This window comes from Ictidomys tridecemlineatus, chromosome 2 (genome assembly GCF_052094955.1).
Source record: "Ictidomys tridecemlineatus isolate mIctTri1 chromosome 2, mIctTri1.hap1, whole genome shotgun sequence".
Taxonomy (NCBI): Eukaryota; Metazoa; Chordata; class Mammalia; order Rodentia; family Sciuridae; genus Ictidomys; species Ictidomys tridecemlineatus.
In genome coordinates, this window is record NC_135478.1 from 215,956,420 (window position 1) to 215,979,393 (window position 22,974).

The window sequence follows — 22,974 nt, forward strand, 5'->3', positions numbered from 1 at the left end:
TTTCTGTTGACTGAGAGGGGAGTCAAAATCTCCAGTATAATATGGATTTGTCTGCTTTTCTTCTAGCCATATCATTTTTGGTTGTTATGTGTTGTGAAGTTCTGTTCATTAGGTGAATGTGAATTAGAATTCTTTATCATTACATAGTGTTTCTGGTAATAATTCTATTTCTGTGGTAATATTCTATTTCTGAAGTCTACTTTGTCTGGTAATTATAATGCACTGATTACCATTTCATCCCATTTCATCTGGGGCTGCATTTTGACTATTTGCCTAAAGAGCACTCACACAAGTTACACGAAGCAGGTTTATTACAGAAAAATATCAAGGGACAGTAGAAGCAGAGAGTGCATTGCAAACCAGTCTACCAAGGCTTAATGAAGCTGCCAGGTAGATGAAATCTTGTCTGTGTACTGCAGGGAAGGGACCACAGAGAGCAGCCTACCCTGGGTTTTATACCCCAGAGGCAATATGCTTCAGTGAACTAAAGCACTGAAGGACATGCTGTTTATAAGGGGGACAGAACAAAACTTGGACAGTTCAGTCAGCTCCTTCATTTCTCATGATGGTGCATCCCTAGCATATTTTACATAGTTTTTTTAGAATTACAACTGAGAAGGGGGCAAGTCCAAGGCTACCTGGAGAACTGAACATATTTATTGTTTGTGTATCCAACCTATTTTTAAAAACCTCTCTCTGTGTATTTAAGGTAGGGTTTTGAGCTAGGGTTGTAGCTCAGTGTTAGCACACTTACCTAAAATACAAGACCCAGAATTCAATCCCCAGTACTGCCAAAAAAAAAAAAAAAGTAAAGTAGATTTTTTTGGAGAGAGCATTTATTCCAGTCTTTTGTTTGTCAACTGTATAAGAAGTCAGTCAATGATGGATTGTATATACACTGTTCCCCCATAGGATTCTGTCACATAGTGATTTTTGTAGCCATTTTGATTTGTGTAAGTACACCCTAATGTTCACATAATGACAAATCCTAAGGGCACGTTTCTCAGATTATATCCTGAATGCTAAGTGATACATCACTATGTATGTAACAGTAGTGAGCCATTAATGGTAAGACAGGACCATGGACAGAGCACTAATATGCATTCTATAGATTCTCTTTCTTTTTCTCCCATGGATGTCAGAATACAGTTGCCTGACTTGAGGTTATCCATCTTATGGTCCAGTCATTAATAAACCTGTGTCTGGGACCCATAGTATGTATTTAAGAGACCTTAAATCTACATCTCTTTTGTAGAGATGGGCAAAAAAATGCCAACTATTCCTAGCATATAATGTCAAATGATATGCCCTGAATTATGCTTAGATTTCAGAAACTAAAACTTTACAAAAGAAGATTACAAATCATACTCAGATCTCAAAACCCCAAAGCTTAAAACTTATCATTTGTGGAAAAAAGAATAAAAACAGATGCTAGTAAGTTCATTTTAAATCATTACTTTTGTAAGGATATAACTAGTGATCTGTCATCATTTTCCCCCAGCAGTCATGCCTTATGACTTTATAGTTATCTAAACATACTTTATGATGCCCGCAAACACAGAATCTTAGATTTAGATGGGTAATGAACATGATCTTTTCCTTTAAAATTCAGAAAAACATAACATTAGTAGGTTAAGTAGTTCCAATTTAATAAATAGGTGGTTTCCTTGTTTTAGCTTGTTTCAACATATATTCTGTATCCTGACTGTTTAGTGTTGACAAAGAAAGAGTTTATGGCATTTGCTTTTCTATTTCTAGTTTACTGACTCCTTGATTACCTGATTTCAGATTTTCCCTTTTCAAAATGGGAAGTTATGTTTTCACAGTATTCTCAATTTTCCTAGGATAATGTGTCAAAGGAATCACTTCCCTCACCCAGGCAGGGTATTTATGGCATCATATGTGATGCTTTTTTTTTTTTTTTTTTCATACTAAATGGTTCACCTGTGGTATGAGACTGAAACTCAGGTAAAGGTGCAAATTTAGAATTAACCAACATTTAGTAGTAGCATATTTGTTGACTCAGAATTCATTCATAGCTTTAGTAGATCATGCTTTGAGGGAATCTAATAGATAAGTGACACTGGTAACTTTGGGAAAAATCAAGTGTTGCCATCTAATTTTAATTGGAGAGTACAGAATTTAATGCACAGGTTTATCAGATACCAGCCCTGGTTAGACCCCTTCTATACATTTACTTCTATAATCCTTTAGACAATCCTGCCTCAAAAATTAATCTGATGACCATGAAATATTTAGCACAAATAATAGAACACAGTTCTCAATATTGTTGTAATCATATCATTATCATCAATTGTTTTTAAAAAGGGAAAATAGTGACTCAAAAAGATTGCTTAGGGGTTTGGAGTAATTGGCAAAGAGAACTAATGTAAATCTATGGCTTTAAAATTCATGCTTTATCTTTGTGTGTGTGTGCACTAAAGTGTGAACCCAAGGCCTCGTGTATGCTGTGCAGTTGTTCAGCCACTGAGCTGTACTCCCAGCCATACTGTATCTCTATTTACTTACCATATAGAATGTTCACAAGATGGGATAGTAGGCAGGGTTCCAATTTGCCATTTAGTAGTTGAGTGATCATGGCAATACTTAGTGCATGGGAGCTGACTTGCTATGAGGTTTACTAGTCCTTGGATTCTCTTCAAGCCCCAGGAGAGTGCTCTGACAGAAGCTAGCAAGTCTTTCATTAGTCTTTTTTTGAAATTAGCTTTTTCCCCACACTCAGAATGATGTCCTTAAGATCTGTTCAATTTATTGTATTGTTATGTGCCAGACTCTATGGGCGATGACCAAACCAACTCTATTTTACCTTGAGACTCCATGTCATGTAAGAAATGTTTCTCCCATGGGAAAACCCTGCCTCTGTACCCACCAACAGTTGCTTAGCATAGCATAGTTGGCAGCACAAAATGGCAATTCTTATACATTGTATTTGTGCAATGTATCCTAACTGCATAGAATGTCAGAGAATGTTTGTCTAGACATTAGTAAACATTCTTTAACTTATACTCAACTAGGGTCATCTTGACCCACTTCCTCTTCTGCTTATGATTTTAGATCTCATGATTTTTGTTTGTGGTTTTGAATCATAGCAACAGCCACTTATGGTTAGTGTGCTGACATGCTTTACTTGTGGTTTTAAATTATGAAAGGTGTGTTCTAACCCTTGGAGGGAGTCAAGGAATGCAGACTTGCAGTTTTCCTCCCATCTTGCCAGTTGGTGTCCCAACAGCTGGTGAATAAAAGTGGTTATTGTAATCTTATCATAACAGTATGTCAATAGTTGCTTCCCATTCCCCTGCCCCTTTCTTGTGGTACTGGGAATTGAACTCTAGGGTCATGTTCATGCTACACAAGCACTCTACCACTCTGCTACAGCCATTTTTAATTCTTATTCTGAGACAGGAAATTGCAGTCCTCCTGCCTCAGCCTCCCAAGAAGGAGGGATTACATGTCTGTGCTGTAATCAGTTGCTTCTTATTGCTGTCTGTATTCCATGATGTAGCTGTGCTATAGTTTATTTAATCATTAATTAGTTTTATTTAATCATTATTTTCAGGTTTTTGTGTAGACTTAAGTTTATTTCTCTGGAATGCCTGGGAGTGAGATTGTAGAGTTTATGATAAACGTGTTTAGTTTTTAAAGAAACTGTCAAAGAATATCCCAAAGTTGTACCTGTTTTATGTTCCTTTTGACAGTGTATAAGAGGAATTTAGTTTTTCCTCATTTCACTAGCATTTGATCTTGTTACCACTTTTTATTTTATCTGTTTTAGTAACTAATATTCTGGTATTCTAATAACTATTGATACTTCATCATGGTCTTAAATTTCTATTTAATGACTAATAAATAGCATGTATCATCTTTTCATGTGCTTATATGTCATGTGTCTGTCTTCATCAGTAAAATCTCTCTTCAGATCTTTTTTATTTTCACTCTTTTGTTTTCTTCTTTTTGGAAACACAGGATCTTTCTATGTTGCTCAAACTTGTGATCCTCTTGCCTTAGCTAGCTTCCCTAGGAGATGGGATTATAAGCATGCACCATTATGACCAGCCTTTAATGTTGCATTTTGAAAGTTCCTTATATATATAGATATGAATTCTTTGTTAGATATGAAGTTTGCAAATGTTTTCTCCATAGGTCTATTTGTCCTTTATCTGCTCTTCACAGGATCTTTTGAAGAGCAAATTTTTAATGTTTATGGAAGTCAGGTTCATCAATACTTTCATTTTTATGGATTATTTTGTGTGTCATGTTTAAGAACTCTTCACAAGTGAAAAGGTTGGGTGAACGTCGGAGGAAAAGACCACCAAGAGACTGTCTCATGCAACAGCAAAGGGTTTATTGGGGGTCCAGCATGCTGGGGCTCAGAGCTCACTTCAGAGGAGCAAAGAACAAAGAGCCCCGAGAACCACTTGAGCAGAGTTTTTATACATTCTTTAGAGAGGGCAGGGACTTTATATACATCATAGCTTCCTTCAGCAAATCGGCATACACCCTGGGAAAATCAAACAACAACTCTCAAACATGATTAGCACATTCATTGGTGAGAACAGGTGTGAGGGGGTGATAGGTCAGTCCTATGGTAGGGTATACATTTGAACTGATTGGTTTAGGCCCCCGGGGTGTGTACGTGCAGTGTCCGGGTTGTTAAGCAACTAGATAGTGGGGGTGGGGGTGGGGGGGTGGTATTTCGACACACATCCAATGGGCAGTTCTGGGAATTGTCTTAACTGCTACAGGAATTTCAGGCTTTGAGTGCAGCTCAGAAACTTTACATTACCTGGTCCTTTACCTTTTAACTTCAGTTTCTTTTATCCTTTCACAAGTCCTAAGTCATTAAGATTTTCTTTTGGAGGTTTTAATGACTCTGTTTTACATTGAAACCTCATCTATTTAGAGTTAAATTTATATAAAGTGTGAAATTTAGGTTGATGTTTTTATTTTCTAGTATTGGAAATTAAACTTAGAGGTGCTTTATCACCAGGCTACATCTCCAGTCTTGTTTTTTTATTTGTTTATTTATTTATTTACTGGTACTAGGGATTGAATCCAGGGGCATATTACCACTGAGCTACATTCCCAGTCCTTTTTATTTTTATTTTGAGACAGGGTCTCTCTTATAAGTTTCCCAGGCCAGACTCAAACTTGTGATCCTCCTGCTTCTGACTCAAAAGTAGCTTGGATTACAGCTGTGCCCCATTGTGTCTACCCAGGGTTCAGTTTTTGCCCTGTAGATAAGTACTTGTTGCAGTACAATTTATCAAAAAGATTACCTTCTTCCATTCAATTGCTCTTACATCTCTAGAAAATTAGTTTGATTTACTTGACCCCTCGCCAGCAAAGGAAACACGACGCAGGATTCTTCTTTCAGCGGTTTACTCAGGACCTTTGAATCATGATGAGAAAACAGGAACAAACAAGGAAAGAGCTGCCCTAGCTTAAGTACCCAGCCTCGCCAATGAACTAGCACCACGTGGAAAAGTCTAATAGGTACAGCGCAGCGGAAGCAGGCCAGAGCCCAGCCCCACAGCCTTACAAGGAGTTGTTTACTTCTAACAACTCTAACCGCTAAGTCATCAGAAGCAGGAGGCCAGCGCCATTTTCAGGGTGCGGTCGCCAGCTCCCAACAACTTGTATGGGTATATTTCTGGTTCTTTGTTCTGTTCTATTCATTCATGTGTCTGTCTTTCCCCCAATATCACTCTTGTCTCAATTAACTGTATCTGTATAAGCCTTAAAAATTTGGTACAGTGATTTCTTCTCACTTCTTTTTTCTAGGGTTAGTCATTCCAGTTCCTTTTCTTTCCTGTGTGAAGTCTTTGGATAATTTTGATGGTAAATATAAAAAGTCTTGCTGGGATTTAGATAGGAATGTATCAACCTATAGATCAATCAATTGTGGAGAATCAACATTAACAACCATGCCTATGTATATATACATACATATATAAACGTGTGTGTGTGTATGCACACACACATATGTTATAAAGTCTTGAAATTGAGAAGTGACTAGTCCACTTTCTTCTTTTTTAAATGAATGCTGATCTAGTGTTATAGTGCAGTTGCATTTCTGTGTAAGTATTCAGATAATCCCATCTTTACAGAAAATGTGCTGGGATTGTATTGGGAATTTGCTGCAGTCTGGCTGGGCACAAATAACCGAGCCGCCACAAAGCTTTGTAAGTTCAAACAGCAATTCTTTATTCTCCAATTCTCACCGGCATTGCACACACACTACTCAAGAACACACTCCTTCCACCAAGCTGCCCAATCTCCCCAACCCCTGCGAGAACTGCAAGGGAACTCCAAAGTAGCGGGCGCCCAAGGCAGATTCCTGGAGCCGCCCTATTTCCCCCCCCCCCCCAGCAGGGTCCATATACAACTCAATCAATCCAGCATCATAGCAATTATATACAGCTTAACTCAAATCATCATCTCAATGGTTTGCTGGGTCATCTTTCAACCATTCCCTCTGGCAATATGCCAGGTGTCATTCTGACTCTCCACAGGAATTGTTTTAAACCTATATATCACATTGATTATTCCAACCTATAAATTTTGTCTTTCCATTTATTTAGATCATCTTTGAATTTTTGTATCAATAGCCTGTTGTTTTCAGCAGACAGTTCCTATGTGTATTTTTTAAGACTTACATCTAAGTGTGTAAGAAGAGGCTTACACCTAATTGAAAATTTAGAGTCATTCAATTTCCCTATAGTTACAGGGCTTTTCAAATTATCTGTTTTCATATTGGGTGAGTCATGGTAGTTTGTGTCAGATCAGGCTGGGCAGGCAGCAACCAAAGAAGGCAGATTTAAAAGGGCCACTGAACAGGCTTTATTGAGATATCACTCCCGGGTGGAACTCTATCAGACCCACAGAGGGAACTGAGGAGAAACCGTGTGGAAGCTCGACAGGACTTTTTATGGGGCTTACAGCAGGAAGGGAAGGGCTTGGGACAGGAAAAGGTGTCTCTAGGGTCCCTTGCCCCCTTGGAGTTGGTCAGGGGAGTTGGCTGAACTCCAGGATTGGCCAGGTGGTCCTGCTGATTGACAGGCGTTAGTCAGGAGATCTGGCTGATTGACAGGCGTTTCCGCAGGCATCTGATTGATGTTCAAAACAGCACGGGCTGCTTTGTTCTAAGTTGCCACTAAGTCGCCGCCAAGTCGCTGCCACCCACCTAACAGTTTGTGCATTTCAAGGAATTGGTTCATGTCATTTAACTTGTTGGACTTTTTTATATGTAAATGTTATATAGTATTCCTCTGTTATGCGTTTGATATCTACCGTGGTCTGTAGTGATATCCCCTTTATCATTATTCCTACTGACAAGTTGTGTCTATTGGGTTGTTTTTTGTTTTAATTTATTATGAGACAGGGTCTTGCTAAGTTGCCCAGGCTGGCCACATACTTGTGATTCTCCTGTCTCAGTCTTCTCTGAGTCACTAGGATTACAGGCTTATGCCACTACACCCAGCAACTTTTTTCAGTCTTGCCAGAGGTTTATTTTTTTATTTTTTTTTGTGATGATATGGATCAAACCTAGGGCCTTTGTAGGCAAGACAAATGGTCTGCCACTGAACTATATTCCCAGCCCTAAGATTTGTTGACCTTTTCAAATAACCAGCTTTTTGTTTCATTAACTTTTTCTCTTTTAATTTCATTGACTTCTTCCCTTGTATTTATTATCTCCAATCTACTGCAAGGTAGTAGTTGAAGTCTGTATTCCCTGCTCTGCCACCATTGACATCCGGATGAGGAGGGCCACCTTCTTGCTAGTGTGAGAGTGTGGGAGTTCACACTCCCATTAGGCTTTCCTTGAAGGGATGTGGGTGCTCCTGGTATGTACTCCATTAATAATTTCCAGGGAGTGGTGACATGGTGTTCAGAGGAGGTTATAATAGGTGGCAATAGAAGTCTTGACTACAGTTCACTATCCCTGCAATGTAGCTTGGAGGTAGACAATAATAGCTTCATTATTACTCAGGCACTGCAGGTAGTCTCCATTGCGGTTTCAAGGGGCTTTGCTGATCAAAAAGGCCCAGCTGCCCAGGGGGCTTCTCTGACACTATGGGTGATTGGGGCATCTGATTTCAGTTTGGCCAGGGTGGAAATCAAGGCTTCCCAATAGGCTTTTGCTGGTGGAAAAAGGGGGCACAGGTTTTTGTGTGTGTGTGTGTGTGTGATATTTGACTGTTTATTGAGTATTGGAGTGATTATTGTGTATATTTTTTTTCAATCTATCTTGCAAGGCTGCCTCTTTCCTGTTCCTTTGAGTAGTTTTTGTTTTGTTTGTTTTTTGTTTTTAAAACAGGTATTTTTATTTGTACATAGATATATACTTAGTATATGCATTTTTTTGCATTTTAATACTATTTTTTATTCTAATTAGTTATACATGATAGTAGAATGCATTTTGACACATCATATGTAAATTAGTATAACTTCTCATTCTTTTGTACATGATATTGAATCACACTGTTTGTGTGATTATATATATACATAGGGTAACAATTTCCGATTCATTCTACTATTCTTCCTATTCCCATACCCCTCCCCTCTCTTCACTTCCTTCTGCCTATGCAAAGTATCTCTATTTTCCCTAGTCACACACTCCCCATTGTGAATTAGCACTCACATATTTGAAAAAAAAAATTCACCCTTTGTTTTTTGGGGGGGATTTCCTTATTTTGCTTAGCATAATATTCTTCAGCTCTATCCATTTACCTTCAAATGCCATAATTTCATTCTTCTTTAAGGCTGTGTAATATTCCATTGTGTATATATCACCACATTTTCTTTATCCATTCATCATTTGAAGGGTATCTAGGTTGGTTCCATAGTTTGGCTATTGCAAATTGAGCTTCCATAAACATTGATGTGGCTGTGTCACTGTTATATGCTGATTTAAAGTCCATTGGATATAAACTGAGGATTGGGATAGCTGGGTTAAACGGTGGTTTCATTCCAAGTTTTGTGAGGAATCTTCATATTGTTTTCCAGAGTGGTTGCACCAATGCAGTCCTCTTTGGGTAGCTTTTTGGTATTTTTTTTTAGTTTGTACGTTTTGGTATTTCAGGAATGCCAATGTCATGATAACCCATTTTGGAGTATATAAGGATAAAAGAAAATTAAGTGAACTCACAATGTGTTCCTTGGGTCCTGAGTTCTTTTGCCAATCTGCTGCCTTCTCTCTACTGTTTGCATTTTTTTTTTTTTTTTTTTTTGAGGTGGATACTGGGGATTTAACCCAGGGAGCTTTACCACTAAGTCACATCCCCAGCCCACTTTTATTTTTTATTTTGAACCATGTCTCATTAAGTTGCTTAGGGACTCATTAATTTGCTGAGGCTGGCCTCAAACTTGAGATACTCCTGTCTAAGCCTCCTGAGTTGTTAGGATTACAGGTACATGCCACCATGCCTGACTGTTCATAATTTTCATATGTTTGTTTTTATATAGGACAGTGGGAGTGTTTAGCTGTACATAGCTAGAGAAATAATGAAAATAAGGATTACCCTCTCTCTTCAGTGAAGTCTATTGTCACATCTTTACAACTTTAATGTTAATTCTTGGCCAGTATTATATGTTAAATGATCACTGACATAATGGAACCCAGTTTGGGGTTTGTCTTTTTTACTTTGAACACAGTAATATTTTGATTATCTATAGTTCTATAACAAAGTTGACTATATTAATCTTTCTTTTAAAGCTTTTCCTTTTTGTTTTTTGCTTAACAAGTGACAGGAGAATTTGAAGTAAACATGTTTTGATGAAGAAGGGTGCATAAGTTAGAAATATGTGTGAGTTAGATAAGGACATAAGGTAAACATGTTTTGATGTATTTTAGCACAAACAAGTGTGGTAGTTTAGGATAAGCGTGTTGTGATGCAGTGTAAACATAATCTGTGAGGATAGGATAAGAGATAGAAGCCACGACGTAAACATGTTTTGGTTTGAAGTGTTGTAAACAACTCTAGTATTTAAGGGCCAGGAAGGCTGAGCTCTTTGGTCAGCTCAGATCCACGATGCCAGTGGGTTAACATCGAGCGAACTGAGCCCCGCCAGTCTCTGTTCCTGTGCCTCGTGTGATGTGATGGAACCTGGTGTGAATAAACCGAGCATTCGAAAAGGCATATCGTGTGCAGCGACTTCTTTCTTCAGGACACGGATCGTTGGCTGGGAGCAGTTACCTGGAGCAGAGGCGATCCTGACTCCAGGACCACCTGGGGTCGATCACGGGACCTCGCTGCAGTCCTGCTCGTGTCAACAAGTCTTATTCCTACCCCAAGATAACAAAGATAATTTACATTTCATTGTGAATTTTGGGCTAGTCAGCTTTCTGTTAATATAACAAAATACCTGAGATAAACAGTTTATTTTTTAAAATATTTACTTGGGCTCAAAATTTTGGAGGGCTCAGCCTTTGATGGGTTGACCTCATTGCTTGTGGTGGGCTGTGGTGAGGCAGCACATCATGGTGGGAGTACCTGGCAGAGCAAAACCACTTGGCCTCACCAGCCAGGAAGGAACAGGGAATGTGGAAGAAGGGATACATACATTCCCAAAGAGTAAGGACCTCTCACTTGGTCTGATCTGGTATTGTGTATTCAGTTCTATTTTGTTTATTTTTACATAAATATCCCACTATCTTAATTGTTGTAGCTTTGTAGTATGTCTCATTATTTAGTAGTCATTTCAGCTGATCAAAGTTCTTTTTTTTTTTTTAGAGAGAGAGAATTTTTTAATATTTATTTTTTAGTTTTCGGTGGACACAACATCTTTGTATGTGGTGCTGAGAATCGAACCCCGGCCGCACGCATGCCAGGCGAGCATGCTACCGCTTGAGCCACATCCCCAGCCCTCAAAGTTCTGTTAAATCTCTATTGGAATTGCTGCTAAAACATTGAATCTATAGATATGTTTAGGGAGAATTGGCATCTTTACCATTGTGAATATGTTTTTTTCACTATTTAGACTTTTTAAAAAAAAAGATTTTTAGATTGGACATTGTATTCAGAGGAACTTTACCACTGGGCTACATATCCAGTTATTCCCATCCCAGTTGCCCTCAAGAAGGTCTGGTTGTTACCCAGGCTCACTTTAAACATGTGATCCTCTTACCTCAGCCTCCCATGTAGCTAGGGTAACATGCCTGGCATTTAAATGCTTTCAAATATAACTTAACATTCTCCACAGTGATATTTAGACATCTTTTAAAATCTATTCTTAATTAATATATTTGTGTTGCTATTATTAAGTGGATTGATTCTTTATTAGTGGTGCTGAGGATCAAATCTAGGGCCTCACATAGACTAGGCCTGCACTCTACTGTTGCACAGCATTCCTAGCCCCGAACTAATTTTATTAATTAAAATTTTTGTTTCCTACTTGATATAAAATTCGCCTTTGAATTATTTTGTGTTGGTTCTTTTTTTAAATATTTTTTAATTGTAGATGGACACAATACCTTTATTTTATTTGTTTATTTTTTTGTGGTGCCAGGGATTGAACCCAATACCTCCTACATGCTAGGCAAGCACTCTATCATTGGACCCACAACGCTGGCCTCTGTGTTGGTTCTTATATGCTATATTTTAAAATGTATTGCAAGCTCTTCTCAGCTCATATTACATTTTTAATGTACTTACTATTTATTGTTTTACTACACATTATGGAAGAGGATTGTTTTCTCCTAAAGCAATGCCATTTGCATTTTTTTTTAACCATTTGCATTTTTGTTAAAGGAAAACAGAATAGTGTTTCATATTATCCTGTCAAAATTTTAACACAAAATATTTGTGCTCCACTCCCAGAAATTTTGATTCTGTAGGTTTAAAGAGAACCACAATTCCTTGTTCATTTAAAAATCTATGTGGTTCTGTACATTCCTGTTTAAAACCACTGCCAGGGAAGTTGCTAAACAGTAAATGTAGTAGCTAATGGGGGTGTCTATTTTAGGAGAGGGCATATCATTTAAAATTATGAACATTTAAGCATCATTTAATATTTTGAGTATGATATATGTAAATAAAAATATATACATAAAATGAATTGCTTATGAACTTAAATAGGCATAAATTTTATATGAATGGACATTGTAGAAGAACCCAGTTACATTGTAGATGTGTTGTTTAGTACTCAGTATATTATATTAAAACTTAAAATGTAATTTTGTCTTTCCCAGTTGGAGTCATTCGATGCCCAGTGTGCAGCCAAGAATGTGCAGAGAGACATATCATAGATAATTTTTTTGTCAAGGATACTACTGAGGTTCCCAGCAGTACAGTAGAAAAGTCTAATCAGGTAAGTGGATAATTTTGAGTTTTGAGCTTGTGCCAGCTATTGATGAGGCACCTAAAATCCTGGAGGGCTCAAGTGAAAGGAGCCACATTTTAGACCATTAATTTATGAAGGTGTATAGTATTTTTAAGTATATAAATAATAATGAATGGTTCAATTTAAAAAACACGAGTGCCAGCACAGACACCCATGATTACATCCCTGTATTCCCCATCCTCTCCAGAGAAAAACATTATTCTATATTTGACATTATTTCATTTCTTTATACTTAAATATATATTGACAATTAGATTTTAATTTTAATCTCCTTTTTCACTTTTTTCTGTTCTAATGATACCTATGAAATACATCCTGTCTTTGATTAGTGAGGAGTCTGCTTTTTTTAGGAAAGCTATTTTTTCTATATGGTATTATTTTAAAAGCCTCATTTGGTAGCATTGTCCCAGGCATTGGATTTAGAGATACAATGGTATCTTCTTTCCTACTTTCATAACCTATATAGAACATTTCTATTGGCCACTTAAATCTGGATGTCAGGTCCCTAAGGAAGATCCTTGGTACTGTAACTAGGGTTAGCCACACTGAGATAGGCATATTTGTCTACTTGTGGAACATGATTCATCAGTGATTCCTCTAGGCAGTTCCTTTCATTTGTAACAGAAGATCTGGAGAGGAACTAAATTTGGTTAGGAACTAAATTTGGTTAGGGAAACATGATTATTAGTTGTTTCATCAGAAATTTGTTTAGTGCACATGCTTATTTTCTGTGCTCTTTTTTTCATTTTTAGCTTTTTGTTTCTCAAGGGAAGTACAGGAATGCACAGGTTACTTTATAAATGAGCATAGCCATTACTAATTAAAATTGTTTTTGTACCAGGCATGTAGCTCAGTTACAGACCTTTTGCCTAGCATGTGCAAGGCCTTGAGTTCTAACCTGAACACCACAAAATAAAAGTCGTTTTGTTGTTTCAAAGGTATTTATAGTTATTCATTAATATGAACTTTCATTAAAGCCCAAAATTGCACTTTCTTCACAGGTACTTTCTAATTATTGTGAATCAGCTTTCAAGAATGGAAATGGGTTGGGGGTATAGCTCATTGGCACAGTATGTGCTTAGCATGCTTGGGTTCCTGGGTTCAACCTCCATCACCCAAAGGGAAAAAAGAAAAAATGGCATTGGATTTGAAGACCATAATATGGGTCCTATGGGTGCTCATCACCATTGGGTTAGTCATTTTTTCAAGGCCTTTCGTGGTAATAATCTAACAAATCTTTTTATTAGAAAGAAAGACAATGTAAGTATTTATCTATTTCTAAGTCAAATTTAGAATTAATAGGGTTGTACTTTTTAATTTTATATGTGTATCTCTTCTATTCTGGAAACATTGGTTCTTTATTAAATTGGCCATAATTATTTTCTCCAGGAAAAATAAATATCCACTATACATTATACGAGTATATTATATTTGTATTGGTGCAACAAGGCACTATTTTAATTCTTAAAATGAATTGTTAACTAGCTATAAAATTTCTGTAAAGATCAAAAGAAAGTTCTTTAAGTATTCACCAAAGGAGTAACTTTTGGGAAGCAGCTGAGGAAACAAAAGCAAAAGATGGCATTATTTAAAGAGGAAGGATTTTGTGGAATGTCACCATGGCTGGTGCTGGGTCTGAGTCTTCAGCTTGGAACTCAGATCTCTAAACCCTTGGTGCTGGTGTCTCTGAAGTAGGTTGCAAGAAAACTGGTTCTAGAAGTATTGGTTAAACTTTCAACTAGAGCTGACTATTTCTGTAAGAAGGAACTGGTACTCCTGGGGGAAAGTAGCATTGTCTGGAGTGATGTTCCACAGAATTCACAAGCAGAGAGCTAACTGCAAGCCTCAAGTCTCCTCTTCTGACATTGCAACTTCCTTGCAGACCACCAATTGTTAGAGTCTAAAGTGAAACCAACTGCAACACATAAACATAGCAGAATAAGAGTACATGGAAGAGTAAAATTGGAGCCTAAAGGAAATTGTAGAGTGTAGCAAAACAGAAAGCAAGAGCCATGGTTACATGTATTAACTGGAAGGTGTACAATCAAATCTCTCTCTCTCTTTCTCTTTTTTTTTTTTTTTTTTTTTTTGTACTGGGATATAACTCAGGGGGCAGTTTTCCACTGAACTACATCCCAGACATTTTTTACTTATTATTTTGAAACAGGGGCTTACTAAGTTGCTGAGGTTAGCCTTGAACTTAAGCTTCTCCTGCCTTAGTTTCCCGAGTTGCTGGCATTACAGTTATGTACCAGTGCTCCTGGCTCAAATCATCATGTTTTAAAGTTACATTTTACAAAAAATAAATTTTTTTTCCTGTGGTGATAAGTCATCCACTTGATAGACAGCTATGGTTGCTGCTTTATTTGGTTTTGATGTTTAGGGATTTAAGTTTTAAAATTTGTATTATTATAACTACATTTAAAATATTTATATACTTCCAAAATAAAATCTTAAAAAAAAAAAAAACAGGATATTTTCACAGAGCTTCTATCTCTATCATATCTACCATATTTCTTCCCTACCTTATAGGTAACCAATTACTACTTTTATAGTTATCCTTCTGTTTTTTTATATGACAATGGAATGCATTACAATTCTTTTTACACATATAGAGCACAATTTTTCATATCTCTGGTTGTATACATAGTATATTCACGCCAATTTGTGTCTTCATACATGTACTTTGGCTAATTATGATCATCACATTCCACCATCATTAATAACCCCATGCCCCCTCCTTTCCTCTCCAACCCCTCTGCCCTATACTAGATTTCATCTATTCTTCCTGTGCTCCCTCTCCCTATCCCACTATGAATCAGCCTCCTTATATCAAATAAAACATTCCGTATTTGTTTTTTGGGGATTAGCTAACGTCACTTAGCATTATCTTCTCTAACTTCATCCATTTACCTGAAAATGATTTTATTCTCTTTTATTGCCAAGTAATATATCATTGTTTATATATACCATATTTTTTTAATCCATTCACCTATTGAAGGGCATATAGGTTGGTTCCACAGTTTAGCTATTCTGAATTATGTTGCTATAAACATTGATGTGGCTGTGTCCCTGTAGTATGCTGATTTTAAGTCCTTTGAGAATAGACTGAGGAAGGGGACAGCTGGGTAAAATGGTGGTTCTATTCCCAATTCTCCAAGAAATGTCCATTCTACTTTCCATATTGGCTGCACCAGTTTGCAGTCCCACCAGCAGTGTATGAGTGTACCTTTTTCCCCACTCCTTGCCAACACTTATTCTTGTTTGTATGCATAATAACTGCCATTCTGACTGGAGTGAGTTGAAATCTTAGAGTGGTTTTGATTTGCATTTCTCTAATTGCTAGTGATGATGAACATTTTTTCATATACTTGTTGATTGATTGTATCCTCTTCTGAGAAGTGTCTGTTCAGGCCCTTGGCCCATTTATTGATTGGGTGTGTGTGTGTGTGTTTGTGTGTGTTTTAAATACTTATGGCTCATGAAAATCAAAGGGAGATCAGTTTAGGAAAGAAATCAGGGGGAAAGAGAAAGAGGAAACACAGGAAATGATATTGGCTAAATGATATTGTTCATTGTGTGCATGTATTAATATGTAACAATGATTCCACCATTATATACAGCTATAATTCACCAAAAGAAAAATACTTGTTGCAACGGTGCTAATGTTACCGCTGTTGACAGGTGACGAGTCCTTGCTTCCCCAATGTTGAAGAATAACACCAAAGAAGCACGCTGAGGCAAGGGCAGAGTAGAAATTAGAAGTTTATTAAAGGACAGCAGGAAAGATTTCTCCCAGAGGAAGAAGGGGACCCAAGAGGTGGAATCCTTGGAAGGGCTGCTGTCTTCCCTTTTTATAGTTCTTTCAGTGATGGAATGTAGGTGGGAAAGCCCGAGGGGTAGGACACAGGTGGGCCAAACAAGTAGTCTGATCAGGAAGGACTTCTGAGTCAGCACCTTCAAGTTTGCTGGGGGCTGTTCATTAACACTTCTTTGGGATGGGATCTGGCCTTGGGCTTTTTCCTGGACTTCATTAACATTCCATGAGTTGTCCTGCGTTTCCCTGAATCATTCTCAGCATGGCCTCCATTTTAGATTTCACTGGATATTGGACCCGATCTAACTATACTGACTACCTAACTTTAAATCTGGCTTCACTAAGATGAAATAAAATAGATGATAACAATGAGCATAAGTATGATTTATTCTATTTGATAACCTATATATCTGTATCTATATTGTTTTGGGGTCTTTGCTATTTTATCTTATTTATTTTAGGTGTGTAAGCCTCTGCTTAACAGAAAGGCCCTACAGAATCATTGAGTCTCAGGCATACCCACAGTACACCATTGTCGGCCAGTGTTGTTCGTGTGCTGGCCTCAGACACAAAGGCCCAAGAGGTGGCCCAGCTCACTCTGGGCACTAATCTTCTTCAGTTGCTCCAGATCTTCATGGAATTTGCCATCCAGTCCATTGGCCATTCCATCCTCTAAATCCTTCTGTCTGATGAAGGACTAGCCTAGGATCTTCTGCTGGTCTAGATTCTGCATAATGGTGATCATACAATCCACCCAACGAGTTCTCCAACCCTCTTGGTGAAGTCAGCATCTGTTTCCTTAGCACTACATGAGCATATCTTTGCCTCACATTATGTCTTTTTTTTTTAACTTGTTCTAATTAGTTATACGTGACAGTAGAGTGCGTTTTGACATACCATACATAAATGGAGTATAACTGCTCATTCTTCTGGTTGTACATGATGTAGAATTATACTGGTTATGCAGTCATATATGCATATAGGGTAATAATGTCTGATTTATTCCACTGTTCTCCCCACCCCCATACCATCTCCCCTCCCTTCACTCCTCTCTGTCTAATCCAAAGTACCTCCATTCTTCCCTAGCACCCCACCCCCATTGTGAATTAGCATCCACATGTTAGAGAAAACACTCAGCCCTTGGTTCTTTGGATGGCTTATTTTGCTTAGCATAATATTCTCCAGATCCATTCATTTAACAGCAAATGCCATAACTTCATTCTTCTTTAAGGCTGGGTAATATTCCATTGTGTAAATATACCACATTTTCTTCACCCATTCATCTGTTCCAGGACACCTAGGTTGGTTCCATAGTTTAGCTATTGTGAGTTGATCTGTTAAAAATATTGATGTGGCTGCATCACTATAGTGTGCTGATTTTCAGTCCTTTGAGTATAAACTGAGAAGTGGGATTGCTGAGTCAAATGGTAGTTCCATTCCAAGTTTTCTGAGAAATCTCCATACTGCTTCCCAGAGTGGTTGCACCAATTTGTAGTCCCACCAGTAATATATGAGTGTACTATTTCCTCCACATCCTCACCAACATTTACCTGTTTATTTATTTATTTAAATTTAATTTGTTATATATAACAACAGAATGCATTACAATTCATATTACACATATAGAGCACAATTTTTTATATCTCTGGTTGTAATCAAAGTAGTCACGCCATTCATGTCTTCACGCCTTACCAACATTTATTGTTCTTGTATTCTTGATAATTGCCATTCTGACTAGAGTGAGATAGAATCTCGGTATAGCTTTGATTTTCATTTCTCTAATTGCTAGAGATGTTGAACATTTTTTTCATGTATTTGTTGATCAGTTGTATTTCTTCTTCTGTGAAGTGTCTACTCAGATGTTCAGATCCTTAGCCCATTTATTGATTGGGTTATTTATTTATTGGTGTTAAGTTTTTAGAGTTCTTTGTATATCATCGAGATTAATGCTCTATATGAGGCACATGTGGTAAAGATTTTCTCCCATTCTGTTGGCTCGCTCTCTCTCTTCACATTATCGATTGTTTCTTTTGCTGTAAAGAAGCTTTTTAGTTTGATTCCATCCCATTTATTGATTCTTGATTTTACTTCTTGTGCTTTAGGGTCTTGCTAAGGATGTCAGTTCCTAAGCCAACATGATGAAGATTTGGGCCTACTTTTTCTTCTATTAGGGGCAAGGTCTCTGTTCTAGTGCCTAAGTCTTTGAGCCACTTAGGGTTGAGTTTTGTGCATGGTGATTAGGGTCTAATTTCATTTTGCTACATATGGATTTCCAGTTTTCCCAGCCCCATTTGTTGAAGAAGCTATCTTTTCTCCAACATATGTATTTGGTGCCTTTGTCTAGTATGACATATCCCAACGTTTTAAAAATTTTTATTTTGAGACAGAGTTTTGCTAAGTTGTTGAGGCTGGTCTTGAACTTGTAATTCTCCTACCTCTACCTCCTGAGTAACTGGGATTGCAGGTGTGAGCCACCAGGCCTGGCTCAAAGACAACATGATTTTATTACTTATTGTTTGTTTATTTGTTTTGTGGAACTGGGCTTCCACATGCTAGGCAAGTGCTCTACCGCTGAGCTACATCCTTACCCCATCCCACACTCTTACTTGGCAGAAAGAAGTCTACCATTGATGTTAGTGTTGAATACTCACAAAATTTGCTGGAAGGTCTCAGGGATCAGCAGAGACCTGGCTGTGGCACCAGTAGTGGTGTGTAGGCCTCCTATAGAGGAGGCACATTTTCATTGTTTTTTTTCATTTCTTCCTTGTGGAATATTTTGCCAAGAATGTTCTGTAGTGCAGGATTTCTTGCTATAAATTCTTTTAACTTTTGTTTATCATGCAAGGTTTTTTTGTTTCACCAACAAATTTGAAGCTTAATTTTGGTGGACATAACATTATTGGTTGGCATCTATTATCTCTTAGAGCTTGGTATATATTGTTTTAGCATCTCCTTGCTTTGAGAGTCTGGGTTGAAAAATCTGCTGAGATCCAAATTGATCTTCCCTTATAGGTAATCTGATTTTTCTCTCTTGTGGCCTTTAAAATTCTATCATTATTCTGTAGGCTAGACATTTTCATTATAATGTGTCTTGGTGTAGATCTGCTGTAATTTTGTATATTTGGGTCCTATAAGCCTCTGGTATTTAATTTTCCAATTCATTCTTCATGCTTGGGAAATTTTCTGATATTATTTCATTGAAGAGATTGTGCATTCCTTTGGTTTGAATCTCTGAACCTTTCTCTATCTTAATAAATCTTAATTTGGTCTTTTGATGGTATCACATAATTCTTGAATATTCTGTTTCTTACCATCTTCACTGTGGGGTCAACTTTATTTTCAAGATTGTATATTTTGACTTCATTGTCTGAGGTCCTGTCTTCCAAGTGATCTAGTCTGTTGTTGATGCTACCTGATGAGTTTTTTAATTGGCTTATTGTTTCCTTTAGTCCATTGGTCAGAAAGGGCAGTTCTGCACCAGAGGCTAGGCTCCAGCGAGTGTCTGCCCCACAGGGAAATGGGTGGACCTAGGCCACTGGTGCGCCTGGGCCCTGCAGAGGCAGATGTTGATATCCTTTTGTTTTTAATACCATATGATATATTACTGGGGGGGGTGTTGACTGGGGATTGAATTTAAGGGCACTTGACCACTGAGCCACATCCCTGGTCCTATTATGTATTTTATTTAGAGACAGGGTCTCACTGAGTTGCTTAGTGCCTCAATTTTGCTGAGGCTGACTTTGAACTCTCAATCCTCCTGCCTCAAGCTTCCCAAGCCCCTGGGATTACAGGTGTGTGCCACTGTGCCTAGCCTGTACTTGTTAAATAGAAAAATCCACTTCATTGCATTTTTCTTAAATATAAGTATTTACATACTTTTCCTGCTTTTAAAAATATTTGCATAATGTATAAGAAATTTCTTCTGATCAGCGTATTTACACATTCCACAGTAATTTTGTAGCCTTTCTGGAGATTATATTTTAGGTGACATCTTTGTGGAGGTAGTAGTTGAAGGAAAGTAGATGTGATCAGTCTGCAGATTAAAGACTTATGTACAGAATCAGAGGGAAAATAGTAGTAGATGGGATCTAGCGGGACATTCAGGGAAAAAAGAGGATTGGCAGATATTAAGGAATCCAAAATCATTTAAAATCACTTGATTTTTAGTAAGTAGGCATTTGTGGTGCTAGACATTTTAAAAGTGATAAGAGCTGAGATTTTGCTATTTGGAAATTATTCAGGTATTTGGAATTTGGTAACCTCTGAGTGAAGAAAAAATATTTTTTTCTTCCTAACCACAAATAAGATAATGAGAACTGCTTATATGTTTTTTGACCTTAATATCTGTACCCTACCTAGAGATTGGTACAGTTACACAAGTTAGAAACACAAATGCTATCTCTTCTTTACCTCACATACCCAATGCATCATCCAAACCAGTTTTACTTTCTAACTCTCCCTCACACCCATTCTCTTCTCATCTCCATTTCTTTCTGCCACCCCTTGCCTACATCACTGCAAAACCTCCTAGTTTATCTTTATGCAGAAATGCTCCTTTTCTAATCTGTTCTCTACCTCACAGCAATATTGACTTTAAAATGTAAGATATGGCCATTCCACTTTCTTACTTAAAAGCTTTCAATAGACTTCTCCAAAGACCAACATTATCATGTGACCTGCTTAATCTGGCCCTTTCCTGCCTCACCACTAGCTCCTCCTCTTGCCAGTTATCCCTTGATCTCTGTACTTGAGTCATACTTGCTTTCTTGTAGTTCTTTGAATTTGCTATATTCCTCTTGTCTACAGTCTTTTGTTCATGTTCTTTTGTCTTCCTAGAAAACTTTTCAACTTTCATATCTTGATGTAATAGGTTCTTTTAGGAAAAGCTTTCTCTGGGTACTCCTTCCTGTTGTTTTCTCCAGACTTCCAAATGTAATTCAATGAGAACAGTTTCTCCATCAGATACTCTTATAATTTCTCATATATTTTCTTTATGACAATTTTAAATAGTTATATATGAGTGTGATTATTCCAGCAATGTATGTTTGCTTCACAGATATACTTGTAATCTTTACAGATACTCTGTAAATTCAGTTACCACCCTCATTTTAGAAATAAGTAGTATATTGTGCACAAGAGCACTTAGTTAATAGGTGTGTGTGTTTGGGGGCGGGGGGATGAGATTCTAACCTGTGAGACTGTAGGCAGGGACTGTATTTACTTTTCCTAATTCTTCTATTCCAACACCTAGTACAGTGCCTGGAATATTTAGTATATTAAACTAAGGAGAAAATATAACAATACTTATCTATGTTTAATGTTTCCATATCGTATGCATATAATTCATTACATAATGTCAATTTAAATTTGCAAACACTGTTGGGAACAGGAAAGACAGTAGGACGAATAAGACATAACTTCCCTATGTTCATATATGAATACACAACCATTGTAACTCCACATTATGTACAACCACAAGAATGGGAAGTTACACTCTATATATGTATGACATGTCAAAATACATTCTACTGTCATGTATAACTAAAAAAGAACGATCTTTTTAAAAAGGAAAAAATACCCTGAGTCTAGTATGGTTGGTGTATCATTTATGTTTAACTAGTAGATGAGCAACTTTTCATTTTTCTCAAAGATTTATGTGACGTGCTTGCTTTATCATCAGGTGTGTACAAGCTGTGAAGACAATGCTGAAGCTAATGGGTTTTGTGTAGAGTGTGTTGAATGGCTGTGCAAGACATGTATTAGAGCTCATCAGAGAGTGAAGTTCACAAAAGATCACACTGTCAGACAGAAAGAGGAAGTATCTCCAGGTAATAAATCAGTTCCCTTTGTTCATTCATTCCCTATCTCTCCCAACGTACTTCCTTATGTTGATTTATTTGAATACATTTGTAAGCATTAAATGTGCTCTTACTTTTTAATATAGAGGTCAATATTGTTATTGAAATTGGACTACTTATAAATGTTGGTAAGCATGAATTAGTTAATATAGTCCTCCTTCCTCACATTCACACTCCCAAACTCCTGCTAGTATAATTATCTTAATTTGGTATGAATATAGAGCAAATAAAAATTTTAAAAGTTGTTTTTCTTATTTTCTCATCTCTAAAGTGATAAGGAATGGACTTAAACATTTATAGCTCTCTTCCTTCTAATGTTTTGGAAGTAAACCTGCTTTGTGATATTTTCATGATATACAGATAGCCAAAGAAGCTTTGAGGGGCTGGGGATGTGGCTCAAGCGGTAGTGCGCTCGCCTGGCATGCGTGCAGCCCGAGTTCAATCCTCAGCACCACATAAAAACAAAGATGTTGTGTCCGCCTAAAACTAATTAAATAAATAAATATTAAAATTCTCTCTCTAAAAAAAAAAAAACAAACCAAGAAGCTTTGATTTTTATGTATTATGTAATTATGATTTTTGAGTTTTTATTGTGTTGTAAACTTGTAAAGTAACATTCACTGAAATAGATGTTTTATTTTAGTAAAATATTTGTAACATAAAATTTATCTTTTAAAATATTTTTAAATATGCAATCCAGCAGCATTAATTACATTTACAATGCTATGTAGCCATAACCATTATCTATTTCCTTTGGTATCTGGCTTATTTCATTTAGCATATTTTAAGGGTTCATACATTTCATAGTGTATCTCAGAACTTAATTCCTTTTTATGGCTCATTATTATATTTTTATTTAAAATTTGTTTTGCTGCTTTTTATTCTGCAAGTGAACTAGTACAAATTTGCATGCCTACTCTGTATTCTGGGAACTTG

At 37.1% G+C, this 22,974-nt stretch overlaps 1 protein-coding gene across 3 annotated transcripts in view; it reads left to right on the forward strand.

Annotated features, from left to right (window-relative positions):
- Trim24 (tripartite motif containing 24) overlaps positions 1–22,974 on the forward strand; it is a 96,156-nt gene that overhangs the window by 24,140 nt on the left and 49,042 nt on the right. For all 3 annotated transcript variants that reach the window (XM_040291371.2, XM_078040599.1, XM_040291372.2), the window contains exons 2-3: positions 12,212–12,330; positions 21,861–22,008. In XM_040291371.2, coding sequence (XP_040147305.2) covers positions 12,212–12,330; positions 21,861–22,008 — 267 coding nt within the window. The remainder of the gene's footprint in view (positions 1–12,211; positions 12,331–21,860; positions 22,009–22,974) is intronic.